Source organism: Malaclemys terrapin, chromosome 1 (genome assembly GCF_027887155.1).
Source record: "Malaclemys terrapin pileata isolate rMalTer1 chromosome 1, rMalTer1.hap1, whole genome shotgun sequence".
Lineage (NCBI taxonomy): Eukaryota > Metazoa > Chordata > Testudines > Emydidae > Malaclemys > Malaclemys terrapin.
Genome location: NC_071505.1, coordinates 239,954,320 through 239,972,086, shown reverse-complemented (window position 1 = coordinate 239,972,086; position 17,767 = coordinate 239,954,320). Strand labels below are relative to the sequence as shown.

Genomic DNA, 17,767 nt, shown 5'->3' with positions numbered 1-17,767 from the left:
CTCACAAAGACAATACTGACGGAAGCTTCAATCCAGCAAAGTGCTTAAGCTGAAATCAATAGGATTTAAGCATGTGCTTAAAGATAAGCATATGGTTGACCACTTTGCTGAATTGGGGCCAAAGTCAGTTGTCTGTCATACAGAACTCCTCTTCCTAATTGCACAACTCCAGTTTGTGGGAAAGCCCTAGCAGTGCAGCTCTATTGGAGCCCAGCTGCCGGGAAGCCAGAGAGGGCCCTAAAGTTGCTGTGGAGGAATAGGGCCTGTGTGCTGACAGCTCTGCCCACCCTCAGATTCCACAAGAGCTGCACTGATTTGGGGGATGAGGTTGGATTTGCAGGTTTGGGGGACAGAATTCTGCTTTATAAAATATAAGCCTATTATAAACCTCTGTATCTAAGCAGTGATGATCACTACATAGCTGCATACTGACCTAGTTTAATGCATCTTTGCATGAAGTATTTGCTTTAATATACTGCAGTAGAAATAATATGCAAAATTGTGTGGACTAATAAACTTTCCATTCTAATTTTATCCAGTTAGGGTAAATCTGTATACATTGCAAGAGACAAGGTGGGTGAGGTATGATATGGCTGCAACTACACTGCATATGCATTGCAAGTTGAATTAGTATTGGATTGTTCTGCATTTTTCCAGTGGATTTGAACAATTGTAGTAACATATGGCAGATAAAGAGGATTTGGGCTTTGCCTCATGGTAGAATATTTATCCTCTGAATACAGTACCAGGATTAGGAAAATTTACAAATCCACTTTCCTTGAAATTAGATTGTTTTACCTTACTAAGAAATATATAAATGTAGCCCTTTTGTGCCCTTAGATTCTCATGATGCAGTTCTGAGATTTAATTCTGCTCCTACACGTGGCTATGAAAAAGATGTTGGAAATAAAACGACCATGCGCATCATTAACTCCCAGGTCAGAATCTTTTGTGAACTCATATGTTTATTATTTCTCTGCAATATAACATTGCTTAATTAACATCTTAGAAATCAAACATTTTAAGGACAAAGATGGTTGGATAATCTGGTGAGCAACTAGTGATTCACACCAATGACATAACCATGATGTAGAACCGATGAAACATTCAGGGTCAGTTCTCCCCTTCAGGGTTTTCTTGCATGGTGGCAGGAAACTTGAGGAGTCTGGAATCACAGAGTTCCCCTGAGACAAAGATATCAAGGATGGGTTTGCAAAGTTTTGGATGAAGTCTGCAGATCTCAAGGTATCTGCTTAAGGCCAGAGTCATCACTGCAGAGGATTTGTGCCTCCATACTGCTTCTGGGTTCCTGTGATCCGATAGGAGCATGGCTACTGGAGCTCCCCTATCTTCCATTACAACCCCCCATCCCACCTTTTCCTGGGAGCTAGCTGTCTTGGAGCATGACCTTGGTAGGCCAAGTCACTCCACCTCTTTGTAAGTCCAGTTGGAAATGTATACAAGATACAGAAACCTCAGTGAAAACTAGACGATGTGTCTGAGCTGAACTTCCTCAACTAACCAGAAAAAAAGTTTTCTTCCGCAGATGTTAATGTTTGTTGAGCTGTAGTGACATCTTGTGGTTGAAGTATTTTTTTCAGTTTTCAAAAACTGCTAAAACTGATTTCCTAAGCTCTGGCCTTGGACAAACCACTTCATTTTCTCCTTTCAGTTTCCCCATCTGGGGATTGTGAGGATTTAATTAGTTAATGCCCTTTCAGTGTTTTGAACGTAAAATATGCTATATAAATTCTAATTATTATTGCATTTTCAAAATTGTGTCATAGCAGACCTTGCATAACTCAGTTTAGTAGCATTATTGTTAATTTTTTCCTTTTCTTAACTATTTGTTTTTGGCAGTGCCCCCAATGTGATAGGTGCTGAGCAAAGGTAAAAGAAGACATGATCTCTGCCTTAACAAGCTTATACTCTGAAGACAAGAGCTCACATTATTTAAAAAAAACACTACCCACAGAAATGGGAGGTTAGGGATACTGTGGTGGTTTGGACTGCTGCTTCTGGTGTTGTAGAAAGCTGATGAAAAGTCACTTAAGCTCAAAGTTTGTGGTAGGGAAAATACTGCTATGGCAACAAAATTATTTTTCTCAAGGAAATATGGCTCATTGAAATCTAAAAGGAAATGCCAATTAGTTTTGAATTCATTTCTCTGGAATGCAGATTAATAAAACAGCTAGAGCCAAATTAATGCTGTTTTTAATCACTGTTGAAGTCATTCTTCCCAATCCTCCCTGGGTTTGGATGACCCAGGGATCAGCAAGAGCTGGTTAGGAGCCAAAGGAATAGCAGCTCAGGAAAAGGATGGGCCAGGAGGAATGAAAGGAAAGCCACAGAAGGATTAGGGAGAAGATATATTGGAGAGAAACAGAAGGGCAATTGACAGCAGTGGTTCTGAGTTGTATTTCTGCTATTGCAAAAATGGAATTATTTTGCTCCTATCGAAGCAGATGGGTCTTTTACTCTGAAGGGTTGAATTTTCCATTTTGGAACTACTTTCATTGAGGGATCTCTTTTATTTAAGCTAAAAACAACAGAACACCAACGTAGGATCCTGGTGTCACAGCCCTCCTGTGAAAGTTGCTGGCTCCCCAAGAAAAGGTTCTGATGTGCAGTTTGGGCTAGTAATATTTTAATTTTAAATTTCCAAAATACATAGCTGTGTCCACACACAACTGGTGGGCTTCTGGGTGGACCCATAACATGTTCCTTACTGGTGATCTACTGTGGACACAGTTGTAATTCAGTGAACTGAATCTTCACACAAGCATGAGTGCTGCTTATGGTTAAACTCTTAACATGTAAAATTGATAAAAGTTCACTGAAGGTTCAAGTAACACAAGTGGCTGAGGGAAGCTTTTACTTCAGAGAGGAACTCCTGACTATTTTCTGGACACACACCAGCTGTACAGATGCTATGTGTGTCCACAGGGCCACCAGATAACTAGGAGCATCTGACGCTGTGGAGGGGGATGAGAAGCCCTTGGGGAAGTTGATTATTCTTTTTGTACTTCCATTGGGCTCAGGTCTTTTTACGTGTTTAAAAAAACCCTTGCATTGAGCCTTATCAAGAAAAGGTTGATGATAACCCCCCTTTTTCCCACTCCCCCACCATTTTTGTTGACTTGTTGAGCATCCAACAAAAGCATGGATGTGTATTTGTGTTGCCACTGATGTGCCATGTTTCAAAATGCTTGATGTTCATAGAGTTCCTGGACTTTACTCTGGTACGCATTTGCATTACTAGTGCTATTCTTTTGCATGCTCTTTTATAGAGAGAGGATTCACGTTGCTCCGGTTTCATTGAAACATTTGTGTGTGTTTGGGTGTGTGTGTGTTTGTTTGCAGATTCTCACCAATCCAAACCATCACTTCATTGACAGCTCATTATATAAAGATGTTATTTTAGTGGCCTGGGATCCTGCTCCTTACTCTGCAAATCTGAATGTGGTAAGTCCTCAGTTTGCTCATTTCCTCCCAACCAGCTGAAAACGGTGGACAAAGTTACCTGCAATGAATAGTTTGATTCTACAGCCCATAGCTACCAGGCAGTTCAATGATCTCAAGATTTTAATGTGGTACTTGCAAGTACAGCATACCATTTCCATATGGAGATATATATTCACTGGGCAAAGTCTTTTGAATGGCCCTCACCTCTACCTGAGCAGACTACTTATTTTAAGAGATACTGAGGGCAGATGGATTGGTAGGGAGTTGGGGGGAGGTCTTACTGTTTTGTGTATTTAAAAATGAGAGTTAGATAATAAATATGGGAGAAATTGCTGTGTGGGGCAGGTAGGGAAAGTGCTGGATTTTTGTGGAGGGGCATGAGCAAAGATGGATAATCACATCCATATTTTCCATTTTCCCCTATGTCCCACCACAAAAATCCTACACTTAAATAAAAATACATAATACTCTCCCCTCCTAGTCTCTTCCAAATCCACTGACCCTCAAGCACACCACCATATATATTTATTCACAAGTCCCCAGGCTTCCAAATTAATTTGCTGGTGCCCTCCTCCCCCAAGCTCCTTTGTTTGCAGTCACCATCACCCACCCTCAAAAAAATCCATCTTGCAGTCACCTGGAGAGGCTCTGTAGAAAAGGAGGCTATTCGCAGTGGGAGCCCAGGGAAGCAATAGAGCGGAGCACTCTGCAGCTGGAGATAAGTGTGCCTGTTTCATCGGGTGACACCCCTTTAGTGCAGCTGACCGAGCGCTTTCTGCCTCCTCCAGGAGCTGCTGCAGCTGGTGGTGTTTTGGAATGAAATTCACCCCAGTGCCAATGTCCTGCACTAAGCCTATTTAACCCCTAATTAATTATAACATGGATCTGTGAATGGTGCATAGGCCTTGTGTTGGTTCTGTGCACTGGAGTGAATTGCATGTTGGGAGCACATGCATGTAGGAGGGAACAGAGCAGCCCAAGTTCGGGACTGGCTCACTAAGAAAATATCCAGCAACCCAAGCTGGCTTGCTGCCTATGCTTTCGTACTTCAGTGCCAACACAGAGCTGCTGGTGTTGTATTTTATATACTGTTTAATGTGTATTGAGCAGCACCCTAGGACTGATCCGTTTCTCACTTTTGGTTGTTTTCCCTCCACCCCCTAGTGGTATAAGAAGCCAGACTATAACCTGTTCACACCTTACGTGCAGCATCGCAGGAGGAATCCAAACCAGCCATTTTACATTCTCCATCCCAAGTTTATATGGCAGCTCTGGGACATCATTCAGGAGAACACTAAAGAGAAGATACAGCCCAACCCACCTTCATCAGGTTTCATTGGTAGGTGTATCTAGCAATGCCCTAAAAGACATGTTATCTAAATAATGGTTAAATAGATACACTCCTCATAATCAGGCCTATTTTCATGCATTATTTATTGTGCTAGTGTAGTGACAATGACCATTTAAAATACACAGCATGGGAAACGTAGTATAAAATAACAGAGTGACTTACCGTGTATGTTATGGATTCTTGACCCTTAAATCAATAGTTTACGAAATGCTCAAGTGCATGGACTTTTGCAGTGAGATATATGGGGAGTTTGTATGAAACAAAACTATTACTTTTACTTACCGCTAAAATCCACCACATGTTATAGATACAATGAAATGGCTGTTGTGCTATTACTGTCCGTTGTAAAGTTTTAAAATCTTTAACCAACCAGTCAAGCCGCATGCTTCTTCCACAACTGACAGGGGAGGAGGAGTCTTCCTGCCCAGGCAGGGCTGCATAGTACTATTCCAGCCTCCGAGCAGCTAGTACATGTCACCCTCCCTTTACAGTAGTAGGGACAGAATTCCAACTCAGTTTCTTGGCCCTTCCATAATATTTCCCTGAAGAAGGGATGACTTGGCCTGGAGGTCACATTTCCTGTTGTGTGACTGTCGATGCCTGGTAGATGCTTATCACTAACATGTAGGGATACATGTGAGCAATGCATTATGAAGTCCAAAGATCTTACTGGATTCATCTCTACTAGTGGATACACAGGTAGCAACAGTGCAACAAGGGCTGCCTTCCACCTCTGGTTTGAGACTTTACCCTTCCTCCCTCAGATGAGGATCTAACCATAGTGGTCCATGTGTTTATCACAGTCAGAAAATACCAAGGTAACTCACAAAGATTACTGGATACTTGAGCTAGAACAACAAGCAGGAAAAGCCGTGTCTCCCCAGTGCTCTGCATCCTCTGGAATCCAGTGGGAAGCCACCAGAGCCAATTCAAGGTCTTAGTGAAAGTTTTTAGGCTTTCAGTGGGATAGGATCCAGCTGCATCAGATCACCTGTCCAGTCATGATCCACCAGAAGAGCAGTGTTCATCAGGAATGTTGAAGCTGCCAGTTCCCAGCGTTAGATTTTTGGAAGCTGGAGCCAAAGAATTCTGGGAATGATATCAGGGCATTGCTCAAAGCTCACCGTTCAGCAAAATCTTTCCTAGAATAATGAAAACGTTTTAATAAAATAAAATAAAATAAATAACAGCTGCTGAACCTGGGAATGGTGAAGAGGAAAAGTCCAGTTGTCAATCCAGAATCTGTCTTTAGAAATGCTGAAAAAACTTCCTCTCTGAAAAGACACTGTAAGAAAGACAACACTGAGACATTTTCCATGACAGGCTAAACTGTTGTGGAAAACTTCAGCCAAAACTGTTAGGCTATTTCTGAGAACAAGGCTAGCAGAAAATACTTTTAAAAAAGTTCCATCTTGTAAACTCCCTCCCTCCACCCCCAACCTCCCTCCACAAAAAAACAAAAGCCCCAAAAAACCCAAATCAGAAATGCACTTGGAAACAAATCAGCCTTAAAAAAAACCCACACCATCATCTTTACCTCAAAAAGGGAGATGCGCCAGACTCCATGAAATTAACTAGGGACATTGCTTTTGCTGTTGCTATTACTCGGAGGGCATTCTGGACAGCAGTATAAAATGCTAAGATAGATAATTGGACAAACCGACTGTGAGCCTTAATTGCCTTATTTGGCATCTAGCTACTATTGCGTTAGGTGCATTTGAAGGCTCGTCAGAATCGATATTTCACATTTAAGAGCATATTGAATATATATCTATACAGCACACATGTAATGTAGTTTAAACTGAAAGAGAGCATACTACAGCAACTGTATTGTCAGAGGTAGACGTAAATGATAGGATAATGCATAAATAATGTAATTCAATTTGGCAGAAATTTTATGGGACATGTTAGTGTTCAGATTGGATATCTATCAGCAATTCAAGTGGCAAATATCTGTTTGGAACTGAAGCTGACAGACACAAATGAGAGGGACTGTATGATAGCCATGTAATCTAAATTGCATGGTACTGCTTGTTTGTTTGCTAATATAAAAAATTTGCATATTTGGGGATGAATATCCCTAACAAATATAATTCAGGTTGAATAGAGGGACTAGATAAATGAAAGTTGTCATAAAATATAACAGTAACTTATTTTAAAGATGATATCTAGGAAATGATTTATTAAATGCCCATACTATCTTAGCATAATCTCATTATTAGCATGAAAACATCAAATTAAGAAAGATCCTGTTGTTTATAGTAGCCTAAAATGCACGTATGAATTTCCACAGGTAGAGGGACCTATTTCCTTTTAAGCTAAGTCTGCACTTATAACTTGAACCAAAATAAGCATGCATAAAATCAGTTTATTAGAATGACTTTTTTCTAAATCAAGATTTGCAGCCCTACAATTAAAACAGATGCATAGCCCTTGTCACTTATCTATTCTCCTAAAGGGACAGATTTTGTCATCCATACTCACATCGTGTAGTATGTTACTCATTGTAGTCCTATTGAAGTCCTTGGGATTACTTCTGGAGCAAAGTACTGATTAACATGGTTATAAGAATCTGTACCCAACTAAACAAAGGAATGGGGGAATGTCACTCTCCTGTTTAACACATATGTTCTGGATATTCTCCCATTGCGGGTGATTCACCAAGTTTCCAGCTACTTATTGTATACTGAGAAAGGGGAGTAGAACTGAAAATAGTTTGGGAATGCAGAGAGAGAGATTCCAGCTGACCACGCTGTACAGAAGGATCGATCCACCCACATATTGTTAAGGTCGCTAAGTGGCCCTTTTGTCAGCTGAGCTCTCCGCGCTTGAAAACCTTCCTAGCACAATAGTCAGGATAGCAAATCTTTAGTGACATTACTAGTGAGATAACAACTTGCTCTGTATTGTCCATATTTCATACGTTGCAAAGGGTGCATACTCTGAGCCCAGACCTGGGTAAAAGTACATCCATGGTATGGAGCCCTCAGGAGTTCTGCAGCCTTCCTAGTACCACCGCCTAGTATTAAGGTTGCCCAACACTTCCCATAATAAAGCTCTGTTTTCAGATGTTGATAACTTTGCTAAATTTAAACGATCTGGGCTGAAATTTTCCATGACAGGCTTAATTGTTTTGGAAAGCTTCAGCCAAAACTGTTCAGCTATTTCTGACAACAAGGCTAGGAGAAAATACTTTCCTTTTTTTTACATTAAACAAAAATTCTGGTGACCTTTCCTTTGGAAATGCTCTAGCACTCCCACGTTGTGGAGCGGGGATTTGAAATTTGGCAGAGGAGTGGCCTTTGTGTGAGGGCTTTCCTGTCCTCATGAAAATCTGCCCAAACTTGGCCAGGTTATAAACCTTTGAAAAAAATCACAGTTTGCACATGCTCAGCAGAGACTTTCTAGAACTTAACAGTTAATATCACCAAAGATTCTGTCCTCACTGAGCGTGTTCAAGCCTCTCACAGCTCCCAGTGCTGACCAGACTGTGCATGCCACATCCCAGGGGTACTGGGCTGAAGTCAGATTTTAACTGTAAATGGCTACTTTTAGCTTCTCTGGGCAGGGTGTGGCTGGGCACTGGAATGGAGAGCAAGAAGCTTGCATCTCTTGGGCTCTCAGTGACCCCCCCGCTGACACCCAGGCAGTGTAGAGCAGTGGTTCTCAAAGCCGGTCCACCGCTTGTTCAGGGAAAGCCCCGGTGGGCCGGACTGGTTTGTTTACCTGCCACGTCCGCAGGTTCGGCCGATCGCAGCTCCCACTGGCTGCGGTTTGTTGCTCCAGGCCAATGAGCTGCTGGAAGTGGCGGCCAGTATGTCCCTCAGCCTGCGCTGCTTCCCGCAGCCCCCATTGGCCTAGAGCGGCGAACCGCAGCCACTGGGAGCTGCGATCAGCCGAACCTGCAGACGCAGCAGGTAAACAAACCGTCCCGGCCCGCCAGGGGCTTTCCCTGAACAAAGGGCGGTTTTGAGAATCACTGGTGTAGAGGAGGAAGCCATCTGATTCAAATGCAGGTGGGACAAAAAACAGACCTAGAGCATTGTGGGGGAGGACTTGGCGAGTAGGGAAAAGGAGCCTGGGGGTAGAGACTGGGACTGGCTGGGCAAGGACAGGGCCACCCAGAGGATTCAGGGGGCCTGGGGCAAAGCAATTTCGGGGGCCCCTTACATAAAAAAACCAGTTGCAATACTATAGAATACTATATTCTCGTGGGGGCCCCTGTGGGGACCGGGGCCTGGGGCAAATTGCCCCACTTGTCTTTCCCCTCCTCCCCCCCCCCCCGCTCGACCCTGGGTAAGGAGGCTAGGTCTGGGAGCCAGGGATGGACACAAGGAGTATTGGAGAAACTGAAATTGAATTTGGAGCTAAGGGGTCGACTAGGGCAATGGGCGACGAAGTGGCTGGGAGGAGAGGAGACAGATTTTTAAAAGAGCCTGGGTGTAGGGGGAGAACTGGGATGGTTATACAAAAACTGGGTCAAGGGGCTCAGTGAGTTGAAGGCATTGAGATTGGATGAGAAGCCTGGGGGACAAGGAATGTGGGGGCAGAGGGAAGTTAGCTGGAGGCTGAGAGAGAGCTTGGGGAGTGGGGGAGGGAAGAGGGATTTGCTGGGGCAGGAGAGGGGTGAAACTGGGACTGGGATCAGAAGCTAGAATAGCTGAGACTGGAATTGGGTAAGTGAGGAGAATGGGTTTGGGAAGAGGAGTCAGTGTTGGGATAAGTGCAGGACTAAGACAGGCACAGTTTGGAGGGGATGAGTCAGAAGGAGACTGGACAGAGTCAGAGCCTGCTAGTGAACACTCCCCTCCAGAGGCTGTAATGGAACCCAAGATTCCTGTATTGTCAGCAAATATCTGTGAAACTCACTGGCAGGTAGCCCATCCTGCTCTAGTGCTGGTCCATATAGATGACAATAACCTACTATTGCTATCATTTACTCTGTGAACTCAAATGGCAGAGGTCTGTGTGATGGATCTAAAGGTTTCAACTCTGCTGATGAGCATGTGGGTGTGGATATGATGCTACATGGTGAAATTTCCATTTTTTCCATTGTTTTTTTTTTTTTTTTTTTTTTTTTTTTTTAATAAAAATTAGGAAATTACATACCCCTTTGCCTCATTGAGATAGAGGGTACTCACTAAATGAGCAGCTATCCAATATTTTGTTTTATCCTTTTTATTCTGTGTACCCCCGGGCCTTATTTATTGCACATTGTTCAGACCCTGCTGTGAAGACAGAACTAATAATTTTCATGTAGCCTTTTCTGTGGCACTCATTGCTACAGTATCTGAGTGCTCTTCTGCAAATATTAATGAATTTATTTTCACTATAATCCTATGAGATGAGGGAGTTTATCCTCATTTTACAGCGGGCAAGCTGAGGCATGGAGAGATTAAGGTAAGAAATATCAACTAAATTTGGGTGTCCAATTTGAGAGAGCTAGGACCTGATTTTTCAGAGTATTTAGCATTTCATAGCAGCTTATATATTCAAAGCACAGCTCCCATGGACTTTGGTTGCAGCCGGGAGTGCTCAGCACTTCTGCAGGTCAGACCAAGTGTTTAAAGTCAGGCACTCGTAAAATGAGGAATATACACTTAGTGACCATGTGTGAAAAGTTTGGGGTAAGTATTTTGCCCAGCATCATATAAGAGCTCTGTGGCAGAGGCGGGGATAGAATGCAGTTCTTCTAGGCAGAGTTCAACTGCCTTAACCATGAGACCATCCTTTATCTTCTGCACTCCTTGCCTTATGAACGCTGTGACATATCTTTATTGTATTGAATTTGTCTCACTGTGGGCCAAAGATTGTATGTATGATTGTGTTCTACTCCCATGCAGGAGGTTATCACATCTCTTCTAGGTACTTAAACAGTGAAGGATGATGATGAATCACTCAGGTTGTAAATGCCTCCAGAGGCACCACTCCCTGGGGAAGTTTGCATATACACCTCTACCTCGATATAACACTGTCTTCTGGAGCCAAAAAATCTTACCGCGTTATAGGTGAAACCGCATTATATCGAACTTGCTTTGATCCACCGGACTGCGCAGCCCCGCCCCCCCGGAGCGCTGCTTTACCGCGTTATATCCGAATTTGTATTATATCGGGTCGCGTTATATCGGGGTAGAGGTGTACTGGTTCAGGCTGGCTTTCTGGAGACTAGGAAAACAAATAAAAGGCTTTTGGCTTACACTGAATTTAAACGGACTCAGGCCTTTTTTCTGATCCAGCAAACAGACAAGACCTTCTGTTCAAGGGGGCCCCAACCCTTGAGGAAGGACTGGAAAGACTTTACCCTGCTAGAGCCCCCGCGTAAGACTGACGGGTGACCTCTGGTGAGATGTTATCATGTGAATAGGAACTTTTATTGTTTTTCTGTGTTTTCTCTGCAAAGCTTTTTACCTTAAGAATAAATGTGCTTGCTTACAAAGAGCTGTGTGGTACCTTGTAACTGCTGCCAATACGCTGTTCATAGCCCTCAGAGAAAAAGTAAATCACAGGTGCTGACCTCTACGCAGACTGGCTTGCTGTGAATATCACAGTGGATGGCAGGGACTTGTGCAGCCTTTAAACTCCCAGTCAGAAGAGAGTGGACAAGGGTCCCTACCCAGTGACAAATGAAGGCAGGCAACCTGAGACCTGACTGAGCACTCCATGAAGAGGGAGGGGGAAGATATAGGTGCAGTTATCATGGAACTGTGATACACACCTTTCACCTTCTGCAACAAATGAGGCCCAGGGGCCCTACAGACAACAGTTTACTTCACTACACAACCCGGATTCATCCACAGATCAGCTCTGTCTTATACACTGAATAAGGCAGGCGTCCTGTGGGGAAAATAGTTTGTGACAATAGTTTGTGACCATATAATTAAAGACTGTTCTCTAATGTATATGCACAGGGGAGTGTAGGGGGAGAAGTTGGGGGCGGGAGGGGGGCGAGATTGCACAGGCAACCTTAATTCTGGCATTTCCTAACTTTGGAGTGGTTGACTTTGCATCCTTAGTTCAGTGTCCCACCCCAATGTGGGTGGATGCTTGTGGAATTATTTATATTTTGGCAGTTTCCAGAGGCCCCAACTGAAATCGGAGCCTGATTGAGCTTGGTGCTGTTCAAACATTTAGGAAGGCACAATTCCTGCCCTGCACAGCTGACAAACTAAGTGTAAGCTGGAGGGGATGCATACATATCTACAATTTTAATCTTCATGTTTTGTACCTTATATTAAAATAGAAAGAAAAAATGTTTATAAAAGTATACATGTAACTGTCTTCCAACCTCTCTTTGATTAGCTAGTGAGTTGTATGTTAGCATTAAGCACTGGTTCTCAAGGAGAGATTGGAAGAAGGAAAGGAAAGTGGCATTATGGGCCAGTTCAGGGAAGGCATCAATTGTGGGAGGTGGCCAGGAAGAAAGCATAAAGATGGCTTTGAGGAAGAGCCCAGATCCACAAAGGTATTTAGGTGTTAATGTCCTATTTTGCGAGCCATATAATTCCTGCTTGCCTGCTGCTGAACTCTTTAGGCACCTAAACTCACTTGGTACCTAAGTGTTCGCAGTAAAAGTTCCCTTGATACCTGTATTTCTAACTCTGAGCATATGCTGCCTCCCTCCAGGTGTCGGGGCATCTATCTCCCCCATAACCCTCAGAGCAATCCATGAACTGGGGGGAGGGCGGCGGCACTCCTGCAAGGCCTGATCCAGTAGATTTACACAGAACTGGGGAGGAGGATGAGCTCTATTATAATTTTTAGCCCAGAGGTTAGAACACTCACCTGGGATGTGGGACCAACAGTTCAAGTCCCCCTTCTGCCTGAAGAGGAGAAAGGATTTGAAGAGAGATCAGCACCTCTCAGGTGACCATTAGGCTGTAGAGTCATTCTCTTTCTCTGGCCTAATTGATATTTAATTATTCATTTATTTAATTAAAAGTGCAGCAGCTTCCAAAGGAGACACTGAGGGAGCCCTTTGTCAATTTATTCCATAGCTCAGGTGTTCGGGCGCTTCCCTGAGAGATGGCAGTTCCAATCTCTTCTCATGCCCGAGGGGGAATCGAATCTGGGTCTCCCACATCCTGTATGAATGCTCTAACCATTGAGATTAAGGTTATAAGGGAGCTCCTCCTTCTCCTGCCCAAAACAGAGGCGGGGAGAGGCAGAAGGAAGGAGATCTAGTAGGTCCCTGAGCACACCTACTGGATTGGACCCTGCATGCAAGTTAGGCAGAGGAGCACCTGTCTCCCCCCAGTTCCTGGATCGCTAGTTGAGATAGGTGCCTACACCTTGGCATCTATCTCTGAGAGTGGCAGGGCTTAGCACACACACCCTCATCTACCATTGGGTGGCTTAAGAAGCTGCCAACCTCGGGTGCTGGGTTTGTGGATCACATTCATTGTGCCTATCTCTCCCCATTCATTGTACAGGGACCCTTGGTGCCTAACCCAGGCTTTGTGAATCACAATGTTGTTCCTGGGAGGGTTTTTTTTCCCTCTAGAAACCTAAAAGTTAGGTGTTGAGGTGCTGAACATCACAACGCCTAGGTCCTTTTGTGGTTCTGGGCCAAAATAACTATACATCCTGATGTAGGAAACTCCCACATGATTCCCTGTGCCTGAAACAGCTCCACTCCTGCAGCCTTGAGAGTAGGTATGATTCCCCATTGCGCTGACTGCTCCAAGATTAGTCACCCAATGTTCAGAAAGTTTATGCTGCTTTTTGGGGCTTACCAACAAACCCTATGCATTTATGCAATGGCACATGCTTCATGCATCAATGTTCGGTAACACATCATTATGGATTGTCCTCATCAGACTCGATGATAATGCATTTCATGCAGTGCACACATTTAAAAGAAATCCATACAAAGATTGCCATGTCTGTAATCATGATAATATAACAAAACACGATTTCAGCACCACTCCAGTAGTGTCTTTTAATTTTCAGCCATGCCATGAGACATATTACTGGGATGAAAGTTGCATTCATTGGATACTGTACATTATAAGAACCACAAAAGATGAAGCTATTCTGAGTGAAAAGTGAAACACTAAAGAGAGAGCGAGAGAGAGAGAGAGAGAACATAGAGCGTGAGACCTACAACAACATCCAAGCAGACAGAGGTACCAGTTTTGGCTTGAGACAGCACAACACCATGACAAAGGTGCATCACTAGAGAGAAAAAAACAGCAGGAATGAAAAAGAGTGAGAGAGGGAAGAAGAGGAATGAGTAAATGGAAAGATAATAAAAGAGGAATAAGCAAATGGAAGTGCAGACAAAGTAAGAACACATCACCTTGTTTAGAAAAATGGTTTGTTTCATTTCTTTGGAATGAATACCACTGCTTTTTTAACTAATTGAAGCACTGATATATATATATATGAGTGTTAAGCCACTTTACAAGAGGCATTTGCTTTTCTGTGGTCTCACCCTGGTGTGCTAAAGATTGTTGTTGGGACAGCTTCCAGTTTAGAACATGGAAAGGATGTGCCTTTGGCTGGCAGTGTATCATTGTATGGAGGCAACCATTCTCTTCAGCAGCTGCCAAGGGTAAGGGATTCTTGTGTCAACTTGTGTGCTCTAGTCACCATGTGCCTGAGGGATCTGCACCAGCAGCCTTGGCCATTGGATCTGTGACATTTAATTGGCTAATGCTATAATGGCCTCTTCCCTTTAATACAGTGGCTCGCTGTCGCTCATCTGTGCACACATTGTGTTTTGTTGCTGTGAATAGGAATTCTGCCTTTCACAGTTAATTTCTGGCAAGATGGCATTGAGTGTTGGATCACTCTGGCTACATCTGGAGTACGTAGAAGGGGAGTATACCTCTCTTGCTTCTAGACCCTTTCATGACCCTTCATGCATGTATAGTCACACCTACATGTGACATGGTACATGGGAACTATACCAAATCCACAGAATGGGTTCTTATGGCTGTGAGTGCAGAGCCATACACAGTTGCATATCTGCCTGATTTGCATTGTGGTGGTAGTAGTAAAATAAGTCAGTGCTTATAGTAACCTATATGCTAAAGAACACCTGCTTCACCTATTAAACAGTATCACTGCTACTAGTTAGTAGGACTTTACCCTGAGTAGGTGTAAGAAGGGAAATGAGGTAGGATAGAGCAAAATTCAAAGAGAGCTGGGTTTTAAGAAAATATAAACAGTAACTAAATACATATTTTATTATTGAAAAAGAAATTCTTGTTTCAGGATTTACAGTTCACCGTAACAGTTCAAAACAACAGGTAGGCATTAAGGATTCTTGATAATACTATATTCAACTTCCTTTGCATGCATAACTCAAGATGACAACACAAGCAAGCAAATCATAACACTGGTACATTATCAATTGTTTTCATTCAGGACACGGATATAAAACCATTTCAAATGGCATGTTGACAAGAAGAATGCTGCTGATCTCTACCTGGGCTTAAAAATAATGTTTGCATAACTTGAAAACAAACAGTGACAATGTTACGTTAAACATATTAGTTGTTTTAAAACCATTTGCCTGTGTTATTGTTACCTTGACTTAGCTAGTAATCTGGTAACTAGTTGCTAAAACACAAAATTGGACTGGTGTAATGGTTACCCTTTTCAGATATATTATCATGCAGGTAGAAAATGCTCAAATATTTAAGAAGCTTCAGCTTCCTGGTATACACAGAGAAGAAAATAAACTCATTTCAAATAGCATTCCAAGCATTATCTGTCACTTTTCATTCTGTGTGGTGGGTTTCTTTAATACTCCAGCATGTCATTTGACCTTGAAACACTTAACAGCACATGGTAATATTGGTTAGCATTTTCATATCTATGAATTTACAGAATACATTATAGTTATTGATAAATGGTGCAACTTTTTGTGTTTACAGTAACATTGATTTCTAATCAAACTACACGATGCAAAAATCTACATCAAACACAGGTATATTACTGCTTATGTCTAGGCACAAATGCCATTTGGTGACATTTAAATTCTTTAATTAGTGTTGATTTTCTGTAAATTCAAGTAGTGTTCTCTTGTGGTTAATATTTGTCATCTTTGATTGACCAAACAGTCATGAAATAACCTTCTCTTGAAAATGAACATAGCACTTTTCTTTATTTAAAAAGTCTGTTAAACCCACAGAACTGTGGGTAACATACTGCCTTCAATCCATGCGCATATCTGTGGCATCATATGGCCCCCTATTACAAACATGAACCAATACTCCTGCATCCAGCATTCCTGAACACCAACAAAAAGTAAATTTCATACATACATGTGTTTTGTAGTATTTCTAGGGATACACCTCAATGATAGCTTAGCTACAGCATTTACTATTGCTTCTATTCTTGCTTTTTGTTTGTTAAATTTGATGGAGTCAGTAGCATCCACCTGAGAATCTGTTACTTTTAATTTAATTTGTCAAAGAATGACAAACACACAGTGTACATATGCAGACTAATGTGCAGAAAACTGTGTTTTCATTATGCCCAATGTTCATAAAACCTGAATGTACTTTATTAAATAAAATAGTTTAATTCAAAATAGTTATGTTGTTAAACTTAGTTCTGTGGCTGCTACTGTGATGCGTGGGGAAAAAAGTGGCATATACTGAGTGTGTGATAATCAGATTACATGTATGTGGTTATCATATTACATATATGTGATTTTGTTCACTCTCTCTCACATAAGCTTGTTAAGATCTCTTTAATGCTGACTTCTTAAAAAAGTGAACACCTATGGGCCTCATTTTTCCGAGTTACTGAACATCCACAGCTCTTAACAGAAGTTGTGAGTGCCCAGCACTTCTGAAAATCAAGTCCTATATCTGTATTTCTGCATTGTAAATAATTAAACAAACAGTTTTGCTAAATCAGAAGCTGATCTGAAGTCTTGGTTAATATTTGAATTAGATTCCTTATGCTCAGGTATATTAAATTATATTTTATATATTTACAAACTAGGAAAAATGTTTTTAAAATTAATTTGCTAACCACAAAGCACAATTGTACTGTGCAAAAGATGCATGTTGGAAATTGAAAACCTCTTGAATTATTAAAATTACCAAAACCAAATTAACACATTTTCTCCTTTTGATTAGAATCTATGTGTTCATTTGTATAAACCATCCATGCAAATAACTAACATTTTTCATTTAATTCTTTTTAAATATTTTCAGCAGCACAGATTGCAAAATCCCAAGAGTTTAGTTGTGCTATTTAGACTCAATTTAAGCCATATCTAAACATTCTAAAGTTATATTGTATTAAAAGGAAGGTAAACTAATACATCCTATTCAGCATTTTGAAATATTTAAATGTTTATTAGTGTCCAAAACTGTAATATTATAATAAAGAAACAGCTGGTAAGCAAGCTTGATAACCTGATAATTTCATTTGAATAATATATATTTTTAAAACTCTTTTCAAATTAATATTTTTTTAGTGCTAATCATATTTTTCCCCACAATAACTTATCTACAGAATACTAATAAGTCACACTCCTGAACTGTAGTCTATAGTAGTCTATACAACAACTTTTCTAGATTTTTCTGTATGTGAAGAAAAACTGTTTTTTAAATTTCCTATTTTACAGCTGTTATAATCTAAATATGGTTTTTGGACCAAAGAAAGAAAGAAATAATGGAGATATCCCATCTCCTAGAACTGGAAGGGACCTTGAAAGGTCATCAAGTCCAGCCCCCTTCCTTCACTAGCAGGACCAAGTACTGATTTTGCCCCAGATTCCCAAGTGGCCCCCTCAAGGATTGAACTCACAACCCTGGGTTTAGCAGGCCAATGCTCAAACCACTGAGCTATCCCTCCCCCCTAGAAAAAGAGGTAGGACATTAGCAAAGACTAGGTTTGGCTTATAGGGAAATCTTTTCAGTTCCCTTTTTGCATGTATGGTAATACTGTAGCCTCACCAGTTATTCTTGCCACATTTAAGGTCAG

At 41.7% G+C, this 17,767-nt stretch overlaps 1 protein-coding gene across 1 annotated transcript in view; it reads left to right on the top strand.

The window, feature by feature from the left end:
• ST6GAL2 (ST6 beta-galactoside alpha-2,6-sialyltransferase 2) overlaps positions 1 to 17,767 on the top strand; it is a 79,822-nt gene that overhangs the window by 50,041 nt on the left and 12,014 nt on the right. The window contains exons 3-5 of the mRNA XM_054010527.1: positions 841 to 938; positions 3,364 to 3,465; positions 4,630 to 4,804. Of these exons, the coding sequence (XP_053866502.1) occupies positions 841 to 938; positions 3,364 to 3,465; positions 4,630 to 4,804 (375 nt within the window). The remainder of the gene's footprint in view (positions 1 to 840; positions 939 to 3,363; positions 3,466 to 4,629; positions 4,805 to 17,767) is intronic.